The 11,302-nt window shown below is 39.1% G+C and overlaps 1 protein-coding gene across 3 annotated transcripts in view; it reads left to right on the plus strand.

Annotated features, from left to right (window-relative positions):
* The window catches only part of LOC106059276 (forkhead box protein C2-B-like), a 124,729-nt gene extending 113,725 nt beyond the window's left edge, over positions 1–11,004 (plus strand). For all 3 annotated transcript variants that reach the window (XM_056034265.1, XM_056034266.1, XM_056034264.1), the window contains exons 3-4: positions 906–1,151; positions 8,172–11,004. In XM_056034265.1, coding sequence (XP_055890240.1) covers positions 906–1,151; positions 8,172–9,513 — 1,588 coding nt within the window. In that variant the 3' untranslated portion in view covers positions 9,514–11,004. The remainder of the gene's footprint in view (positions 1–905; positions 1,152–8,171) is intronic.
* Positions 11,005–11,302: the final 298 nt, after the last annotated feature.

Below are 11,302 nucleotides of genomic sequence, written 5' to 3' on the forward strand. Positions count from 1 at the left end.
TGTATCTTATTTTAGAATAGACTAGATAAGACTACACGATGTGCGCCTGCACATAAGGCTAGCTACGATACGTCTCGATTACAGTCTACTAAAGAATATTCACATTTGATTAAACACCTTTAGTAACATCAATACATTTATAGACCCATCAGTATAGAAGATTTAAAAGAAAAGTAGCAATTATAGAAAAAAAACAACTGAACCATAGTCTTCAAATACACAAACAAAACCTAATAAAATGCTCAGAAAGACACAAAGATAAAGACACATTGCTTGTGTCGTATGCTAGGACACATTTGTACAAATTGTGGCAACATTTGTTTGGTGTTAAATGCAATCTAAAAGTAAACAAAATGGCTAACCCAATAACAAATAGCCTTGGGTGACCTCGACACAATAAAATAGAGTCTTTTAGTCTCACAAGATGTCTACTACTAATAAAACATTGATTGAACGATTAACAGTCGATTAGTAAGAAAATAAGAAATATAGTCTACTTCCATATCTAACAATTTTTTTTCCGAATTCATTAGAGATATATATTGATTGGTTTGGTCACGTTTGATGATCGTGTTAAGACTGATTGTTATTTATTTATTTATTGTATACTTCATAATTCATAATTTGTCATCCAGAAACCAGAGGCGTAGCTAGGTTGGGGGTAGTGAGGAGGAGAATTTGAACATCTCTCTGGACCACAAATGAGTGACTTTTTTTTTACATTAGATATTAAATATTACGAAAAATGCAGGGGCCCATAAATAGGTCAAGCCCCCCTGTGCTCCCTAATGATGATAATTTCCTAGCTACGCCCCTGCCAGAATCAACAACAAAAGTATCATATATTTTTTTTCTTTTTTTGAAATGACCTCAGACTTTCTAAAAATATTGTTCTATATTTTCAGATATGGCATGGCCATGGGTGGAATGAGCATGTACACTGACCAGTATGGGGCCATGTCCAGGCCATCGCCCTATGGCCCATACGGAGGCCATCACCCGCACCATCCTGTCAAAGAGATGGTCAAGCCGCCGTACAGCTACATCGCCCTCATTGCCATGGCTATCCAGTCCGCCCCTGAGCGCAAGGTGACTTTGAACGGGATTTACCAGTTCATCATGGAGAAATTCCCGTTTTATCGGGAAAATAAGTAAGTTTCGCTTTCGTTTTCTTAAACTAAAAACTGAAATCTAAGAAACTATTTAGTAGCAATGCCCTGTTATATACATAGTAGGTCATTCGCAATCTATTGTCCTATTTGTTTTACATTTGAGCTGCCTAGTCGTGTGATATGCGCTCTGGACTGTGGTCTCGATTGTCCCGGGTTCGAAAAATGCCCGCCGCCATCCCCCCATCTCCTGTGAGAGGTTTGGGCAAGGATGTAATAACCTTCCCTTCTGAAGCGACATCCGAAACATGTCAAACTATTTGATTTTTAATTTGATTCTACTTGCTTAAAAAAGGACTAAAAAGAAATTACATGGTTTTAAAATTGTATAATTTATTAATTAATCCCTATTCTATACATCGGATACACAAAAGCTTGCCTTTTTAAAGGATTTTTCTCCATTGTATGAAAATATTAGAATAATTATATGTATTATATTATAATTGAACGTTTCCTGATTTCGATACCTTTGTACTGCTTGAACCCTTATAATAAGGTGCTCTAACTTATATGAGCTCTGCAGTGCTCTATTAATGAGCATTGCTGTAACTATTTTGTGTTAATATGTTTCTTAAAGTTGTTCCGTCTCAACGACGTCAAATGTAAAGATTGCTTTACTGTCATCTCACAACCATTCTCAAAAAAAAACGTCTGCGTTTGTGGGTCTCTGTTTTGTTCTTTGAGTTCATTTTTTACAAAGTGTTTTAGTGTTATGCGCTCTGGACTGTCTACTCGATGGTCCCAGGTTTGAAACCTGCCAGCCGCCATCCCCACGCATTCCTGCTTGACGTTTGGGATAAGACGTATTCGTCTTTAAATCTGAAAGAACATCCGATACGTGTCAAATACATTTGTGACGAACTTGAAAGACGTTTTGAAGAAAGACTGTCATTTGACTTGACCCAAAGTCGCTCAAACGAGCTAGTCATTCTTTTGCCAACGATATACTTAGGCTGTCAAATTTGTATGAAAATCGTTAGAGACGTTTTTCGAGATCTTGTCTTGTTTCTGAGATCTTGTCTTGTTTTTGAGATCTTGTCTTGTTTCTGAGATCTTGTCTTGTTTTTGAGATCGTGTCTGGTTTTTGAGGTCTTGTCTTGTTTTAGAGATCTTGTCTTGTTTACGAGATCTTGTCTTGTTTTTGAGATCTTGTCTTGTTTTTTTTTTTTTGAGATCTTGTATTGTTTTTTGAGATCTTGTCTTGTTTTCGAGATCTTGTCTTGTTTACGAGATCTTGTCTTGTTTTCGAGATCTTGTCTTGTTTTTGAGATCTTGTCTTGTTTTCGAGATCTTGTCTTGTTTTTGAGATCTTGTCTTGTTTTCGAGATCTTGTCTTGTTTTTTGAGATCTTGTCTTGTTTTTTTTTTAGATCTTGTCTTGTTTTCGAGATCTTGTATTGTTTTCGAGATCTTGTCTTGTTTTCGAGATCTTGTCTTGTTTTCGAGATCTTGTCTTGTTTTGGAGATCTTGTCTTGTTTTTGAGATCTTGTCTTGTTTTTTTTTAGATCTTGTCTTGTTTTTTTTAGATCTTGTCTTGTTTTTGAGATCTTGTCTTGTTTTCGAGATCATGTTTTGTTTTTGAGAACGTGTCTTGTTTTCGAGATCTTGTCGTGTTTTCGAGAACTTGTCTTGTTTTTGAGATCTTGTCTTGTTTTCGAGAACTTGTCTTGTTTTTTTTTTGAGATCTTGTCTTGTTTTCGAGATCTTGTCTTGTTTTCGAGATCTTGTCTTGTTTTGGAGATCTTGTCTTGTTTTTTTTTAGATCTTGTCTTGTTTTTTTTAGATCTTGTCTTGTTTTTGAGATCTTGTCTTGTTTTCGAGATCATGTTTTGTTTTTGAGAACGTGTCTTGTTTTCGAGATCTTGTCGTGTTTTCGAGAACTTGTCTTGTTTTTGAGATCTTGTCTTGTTTTCGAGAACTTGTCTTGTTTTTGAGATCTTGTCTTGTTTTCGAGATCTTGTCTTGTTTTCGAGATCTTGTCTTGTTTTCGAGATCTTGTCTTGTTTTTGAGATCTTGTCTTGTTTTTTTTTTAGATCTTGTCTTGTTTTTTTTAGATCTTGTCTTGTTTTTGAGATCTTGTCTTGTTTTCGAGATCATGTTTTGTTTTTGAGAACGTGTCTTGTTTTCGAGATCTTGTCGTGTTTTCGAGAACTTGTCTTGTTTTTGAGATCTTGTATTGTTTTCGAGAATTTTTCTTGTTTTTGAGATTTTGCTTTGTTTTCGAGATCTTGTCTTGTTTTCGAGATCTTGTCTTGTTTTCGAGATCTTGTCTTGATTTTGAGATCTTGTTTTGTTTTTTTTAGATCTTGTCTTGTTTTTTTTAGATCTTGTCTTGTTTTTGAGATCTTGTCTTGTTTTTGAGAACTTGTCTTGTTTTCGAGATCTTGTCTTGTTTTCGAGAACTTGTCTTGTTTTTGAGATCTTGTCTTGTTTTCGAGAACTTGTCTTGTTTTTGAGATCTTGTCTTGTTTTCGAGATCTTGTCCAGGTTTTTCTCACCAACGAGTTAAATAGAGTATTGTAAAAAATATATATAAAAAATGTCAAGAATCTCATTGAATGCCGTGGTCTTATTATTGTCTCTTACATTTCCCTCAGTTCTTGCAGACGACACTTCATTGTCTTTGTAGTTTGCTTAGTCCGAGTTGCTCAAACCATCTGTAATTTATGTCTGGGGGGGGGGGAGGGGGGAAGAGAATGATATCCCTAAACGTCTATTAATGAGGACCCTAACCACAAATATCAATAAGTTACGCACTAAGTGCTACCTTGCACCTGGTTTCAACGCGCCAACAACTGTCACTTCGCCCATGCTTCGTTCCCCATTTTTTATACGCCCCTCCTTTCCAGGTACAGCGTTGATTTTGAAACAACATGAACATGTATACGTTATAGAAGAAACTATATCAAAATATGGGGGGGGGGGGGGGAAGGACGAAAAAGAATAAACTTTGGAATTAAAACGTTTTCTAAGCGTGATAAATTATGAACTTGTGCACTGCACTGTCTTCCTGTTGAACTAGAGCCTCCGGGGATTAAATCTGATCCGCTATTATGTTTGTTAGCACCTTCCCGTGTAGTCATGCGCGTAAAAGTGTCGCTGCGTATATCATAAATATCGCGCCGCTCTGATTTATGTTTTCTGTTTTTTTCTCTCGCATCCACTGCGGGAAATGTCACGTGGTCTCTGGTTCGACTCGGATCCAAACATAGAACCTTTACTTGAAGGGCGCAGCGCTCTGCTCTAAGGCATCGTAATATTAAAAGGCTTTGGATCTAATACCTCTTAATATGCTTTTAAGTTCACTTCTTAATGTGCTACCAGTGTCGGCGATTTCATAAGCGGCGCTTAAAAATACAACCAAGAATTGTTCTTCCATACTCCCTCCCCCCGTCATTCTGTTCGCGCCTTTCCTTACCCTCTCCGTACACTAGCAGTCAGTCACGTGCTGACATCTACAATCTCGGACTTACCAAGCCAGACATTGTGTCTAGACCAGTGGTTCTCGGACTTATTGATTGTCCCGAGACACCACACTGTTACATAGGGATACTACCTGTCCGAAGTAACGCTAAGTCTAGAACTCGGCAGCTGAATTAATCAAGAGTTTAATAAAAGTCAGCCAGGCCCACAAGCGAACGTGTCGCAAAAAAAAAAAAAAAAGGACTATATAAGTACACTTTTGGTCACAGAATTAGGCCCATGTGTTACATCCTAGCTATTAATAACGCTGGTCTGCGGGCTATATTCGTATTGTGTTATCTTGTGTGTGTGGAGGGCCCCTAAAACGCTTTGCCGACAGAGCATCAAGAAGCTGCAGAACATCCATGCTTCCCGTGCCACCTATCCCTCCCAAAGCAATCCATCCCTTCCCCAAAGCGCTTCAAAGTAGGGCAACACTGACTTATTTCATGTACTTTAATTAGGTCAGTATTACTCTCAATTCGTGCCTATTTTCGTTGTACTGTTTACCCTCTGTGACGTCATTTTCTGCTCTATTATGGATCTTGTAACAAGCTTTGAGTTTTCTTGTTTCTTTGTGTCTTAAAAGGAGAAGTCCTCAAAAAGAAGAAAAAAAAAAGTTTTCAGTCAAATGCTTTGTTCAACATTCAAACTTCTTGACTTTTTTTTTGTTTTAGTAATTAAATGCATTCACACACACACGTCCCATTTAAAACAACAGACACACTCACACATTGCTGCAGAGGGTTTTCTTAATGGTCAATGTCAATTTACTAAAAATAAAATCAATTCAAATGATCCAAAAACACTATATAATGAGTTTCAATTTCCTAGTATACATACACGAGATACTTTAAAATGCTATCTGCAGACGACATATTAGAGAATACGATGAAACGAATGTAATTTTTTTTTTTTTTTTTTTTTTTTTTTTTTTTTTTTGTGATATTATTTAATTAAGCAAACGTAAATTGACAAATAATTGGTGCTTTTTATTTGAATAGAAAAAAATATATACTGTTGTTGACACATTGTACGTACACATGTGTTATACATGCCATTTACGCATTGAAAAGGGAAATTATTAAAACAATTATACGTACATTAATATGTCCTTAAAAAGGTTTCTCAATATTAAATAATATTTTTTTCAAAAAGAAAACTATTTTTATTACAATTACAATTAGAAAGTTGAGATTATAGTTTTGTAAAACTTTACTTCATGAAATTAAATATTTTATTATTTTTACAATGAAGATATTTTTTCATACATTAATTTTTACCTCTTTATAATAATTTTTTATAATTTTTAAAGAGCAAAATCTTAATTTGACAACTTTAACATACACAAGACAAATACAACTTTTAATGTGTACTGTAACTTTACAAATGTTACAGAGAACTACATGACGCAATTGTTCTATTCATCAATTAAAACCATATTGTCAATGTTCTATATATTGTTATGACTGAACCTTTACCGCACTCATCTATAAAAAAAAAAAAAATTATAGCTTTCATATAGCGCTACTTTCATGCTCATAGCGCTATGGTCCAATCACATTTGTGGACCAGTGGGTGGAAGGGGTATATGGGAGAAGGTTTTCCGTGCTGCCTTAAGGCGCTCAGTAAACACAACTCAGCTCGAGTCGGGAGTCGAACCTCGAGCCCCCTTCTTAGGTAGCCAAACCAAGACAAGCGTACTTAACCTCACAACCACGCTTCCCACTGATGTATACTGTGAAATCAATTAGGACAAATATGTTGTTCTATACGATGCTCAATCATTTTACATGCATGCGGCAATTACTTTTATTCTGACCCTTATTTTAAAACATCACTACAAGCAGTTTTAAAATTACTGCATTTTTAATACGTTCGTCATCGGGCGTCAATTCTTTGAACAAAATATTACATTCTTTATCGGGAATTTTGAATATAATTTTTTAAAAATCTGGCGCCCCGTGCCCACATTTAGTGTGAGGCAAAGAAAACTGGACACAACTACAAATGAATGGGCAAGGAGAGTGCTGGGGAAAGAGCGCCCTTGCCCCAATTGTTTTTTTTTTGTTTTTCATAATTGAAAGGGCCATAACCAGGAAACAAAAGTAGCAGACGAGACTGAAAGACTCAATGAACAATAAGTGCCGTGCCTTCGTGTTTTCTTTTCGGGGGGCGGCCCATGTCCACGTCTTTGTGAGCTCCCTCTCTTGTTTCCCCCCGCTGTTTTCCTCTCGCATGGTTCACCCCCCCCCCCCTTTTCCCGAAAACAATCTTCTAGGCCTGTCCATCTCTCCCACACTTAAGTTGACCAGCAAGTATAATTGTTAAAAGGGGGGCGGGGGGAGGGGAGGGTTGGGATGGAGGGTGAGCTTTTCGTCATGTTGTTCTTGACTAGTGTCACGCACAAGTGTCGCGCGAGATTAAAAGTCCGGGAAGAGGAGATGGGTAGGTCTGAGGCGGGGCCCGGGGTTTCATGGGGCTCCGAATTCATCCCTTGGACATGAGAGTCGGACAGCAGGACCAGGAGTCGTGTGTATTAGCGAGATTAGTCGTAAATGTATTTACGTTCTTCGCCAAGTCGAAGAGATTTGAACAAAACTGCGTTTGCGCTTTATGTCTGCTTCACTTCTGCTGCTCTAGTTTGATTTACGTCTGATTTACATCTGAGCTGCTTCACTTCTGCTACTCTAGTTTGATTTACATCTGAGTTGCTTCACTTCTGCTACTCTAGTTTGATTTACGTCTGATTTACATCAGAGCTGCTTCACTTCTGCTATGGTCTACTCTAGTCTGATTTACATCTGAGTTGCTTCACTTTCGCTATGGTCTAATCTAGTTTGATTAACGTTGCCTTATGTTTCACGTCTGCTGGTTGTCTTTGATATTAAAAGTCTGTAGTTTGGAAACTGAGTAGAGTCTAATGCTTCCTCCATTTTAAAACTATTTTATACTACAAACTGGTGAGCTTAGACAATTAGCATATTCAATAAAAAAAAACAACATAAATTATCATTTCTTTCAACTTGTACACCAGATACACCACAATTTTAAAAATATTTTTGTATTCAACCTTAATAAATACGATATGCATTTGGTATATAAATAATGCAAACATGAAATATCCACATATTTATAGTCCCTCGAGCTTTCCAAAAGCATACATTAAGTCAGTGTCAGTATGATCGTGTCCAGACCAGTGTTTCCCAAACTGCGTTTCGCGGAACCCTAGTGTTCCACGAGGTTTGAATAGCTGTTCCTCGAACTACTGGAATAATTAACAAGTAGGCCACCACGTGAATTAACCTCTGGAAATAATAAGCAAAGTGTTCCGCTAAATAATGTGCGAAGTGTTCCGCTAAATAATGTGCGAAGTGTTCCGCTAAAGAAAAACGTTTGGGAGACACTGCGATAAGCTCTACTATAATCCAGGCAAATGATTGAATTCTAAATATCAATGTTACTTACTAGTAATCGCTTTTGTTCTTTGAAACAAACAAACTAGAAATGTGGTTCTATTGTATTCCTTCTTGTTTCAGACAAGGCTGGCAGAACTCTATTCGTCACAATCTCAGCCTGAACGAGTGCTTTGTCAAGATCCCGAGAGACGACAAAAAGCCTGGCAAGGGAAGCTACTGGACCCTTCACCCGGACAGCTACAACATGTTTGACAACGGGAGTTACCTCCGACGCCGACGGCGCTTCAAGAGGAGCCCGGCCGAGAAGGAGAAGGAAGAGAGGATGAAACGGTTGGAGGAGAGTAAGGACGGAGTGAAGGATGGTCTGGAGGAAGGGGAGATTCACCACGCCAGGGAGTCTCACGGGAATAGCAGTAACACTTCCGGTTCCGACACGGCGTCCGAGACACCGGTCAAGATGGAGAAGGACGTTCTGCGCCCCCGAAATTCGGTGTCCCCCGGGGAGTTGACCAGGAGTACGAAAATCGAGCCCATGGATGTGCCGCAGAACGAGTGCTTGGGAGGCGGGCTGGATCTTCATCACCACAGCATGGCCGAACGAATGGCTGGGGGAAGGCTGGGCCATCACGGAGGCCATTTGTCTCACCCCCAGCTGCAAGGTCACGGACTTAGCCTGCAGGCACAGGGTCTGTGTGGAGTGGGCGCAGGCAACTCCCTGTCCCTCTCAACGGATCCGCTTTCGCCCATCGAGTCGTCGGTCAGCAACTTTACCGTTGAAAACTTTTTGTCACCGTCGCACTTGGCCAACAGCGACATGGTCCCGGGTAGCTCGGGCGCCTCGAATCTCTCGTCGCGCCCGCCGCCCCTCGTCTCACCGCATCTCCTGCCATACTCCCGCGCCTCGGATCTGTACAGGCCCATCACGGCATGTAGCCAAGCTGCCTCGCCGCCCGCCGCCCCTTACAACAGCTACCACTGCGGCAGCGGTTCCGGTCAGTCGAGCTCGGGGTACCCATCGTCCAGCACGCCCCACATCTCCAGCGGCCACGGCCAGCAGTCCGGTCTCTCGGGCCACCACCAGCACGGTCCCATGAACATGGCCTCGTCCAACAGCAGCATCAACGGAGGAAACGGCCACGGCTGCTCGGACGACAACGGAGGCAGCCCCCACGCGCCTCATCACCTCGGGGGCCACCTTTCTCACCCCTCCCTACACCAGTCCAACGGCCTCAGCTCCAGCATGTTCTCTATGTCTCAGCACAAAGACTTCGCCTACCCTCGGGCCAACGGGTTCTACATGAACCCCACTAGTGATTTGAACCCTGGTTCTTCAGATTTCGGCTCCTTCACTAGCATGAGCATGCGCGACATGTTTCAGAACTCAGCAAGCTGTCAGTTAGCGGCTTTCAGAGCCCCGTCCTACAAGGCGCCGACCTCCTACTACGACTGTTCTAAATACTGACCATTAACTCACCGTTAGGTTGTTTTATTTTAAAGGCCAATCACTCATCCACACGTGTCATTCTAGAAAACTTTCGCTTTAACTTTGATGTCATTAAAGCTTGTGTTTGAATCTTCAGTATGGCTGTAATGTCAATGGACATTTTATATATTTGGAATGCTGACCTATGTAAAAGGAGCTCTTTTGTGCGATGAAATTGATCTTCACAATGGGTCGCAGAACTAAACCCTGAACGCGTGAGTCAGAAAGGATGTTACCAGAATATTCCTTAAGTGTGTTACGCATCATTGGAGCTTGGCACCTGAACAGACGTAGATCTAATCTGTTAAGTTTAAAAACGAAATGTCATGACGCTGGGACTTTTGCGTAGAGTAATGAAACTATGTACACAACACATGGCATCCAAAGAAAGACATGTCATTTGTCATTCGAAGAAAAAAAATGTGATTGTCATCCAAAAACATGTCATATTATTTGTCATCCAAAGAAAGACATAGCGTTTGTCATTCGAAGAAAGACATGGCGTTCGCTAACCAAAGAAACACATGGCATTTGTCATCCAAAGACATGTTATGATATTTGTCATCGTCAGAAAGACATTAAATTGTCATCCAAGATAGACATGGCATTTATCACCCAAAAACATATCATGGCATTTGTCATCCGAAGAAAGACATGGGATTGTCATGCACAGAAAGACATGGCGAACATTGGCAAATGGTCATCTAAAGAAAATTCATGACATTAGCCATTAAAAATACAATTTGCACAATTTTCGACCTCAAAAACTATAAGCGCCAAAATAACTTTCTGTTTTAGGCTCATTAAAAATAACCTAGATAAACCTAGATGTGAAGAACAATTGTCAGATGATTCTGACATATATTGCCATGATTCTGACATATATTGCCATGATTCTGACATATATTGCCATGATTCTGACATATATTGCCATGATTTTTTAAATGTAATTATGTATTTTATAGTTACACATTTCTAGATATTTTTCTAAATTTTTTTTTTCAATATCGCGATGTTACTTTTGTTTGTATCTACGGTGTGTACCTGGCCAATGCAGTGAAACCCACTTAGTTGCAAGGCGACTAAACAAGCTTGCGATTAAACGGACTATGCTGATATGCGGAAAGTCATCTTTTGTATATATTACGATGCTTGAGGTGAAGCAGGAAGGTGAATTAGAATTTATGAATAGTATGCCATTAAGGAAATTCTTCAATAATACGGTTTGCAACTAAGTCGGTTTTACTATAAAAAGTTTTTTTTTTTTCATGTAGAAACAAATTCGTATTCCAAATCTCCGTGTGGTCAATGTGTGTATGTGTTTAATTTATTGCTATTGGTCAGCGAAACCAGTGCTGGCATTCAAATACATTTTTCAAATTAGTTTGACAATTAAAACATACGCTTTTTAAATGTCCCTTTTTTTTTTTTGTAAAGTCAGTTAGAAATAAAAACATTTTATTATGAACATCAATTTATTCATTTTATTGTTTACTTATTTTTGTTCAAATTCAATGCTAATAAAATACTTTACACATTACTATCACAATATCACACATCTGTACTGCTTCACAGAATCCGTAATAAGTGCAGTAATGTTAATGTAACCAATTTCCTGTGGAAAAAAATTGGCAGTTGGACTTCAGAGTATTCACTCAACAATACAAATCAAAACCTTTGGCTCCGGTGAAGCAGATATTGTGGAACATTCAATTATGACTGCACCCTAAGAAGTCTTTGACTCTTAGTTTTATTGTCCTTTGTGTTG

Source organism: Biomphalaria glabrata, chromosome 7 (genome assembly GCF_947242115.1).
Source record: "Biomphalaria glabrata chromosome 7, xgBioGlab47.1, whole genome shotgun sequence".
Taxonomy (NCBI): domain Eukaryota; kingdom Metazoa; phylum Mollusca; class Gastropoda; family Planorbidae; genus Biomphalaria; species Biomphalaria glabrata.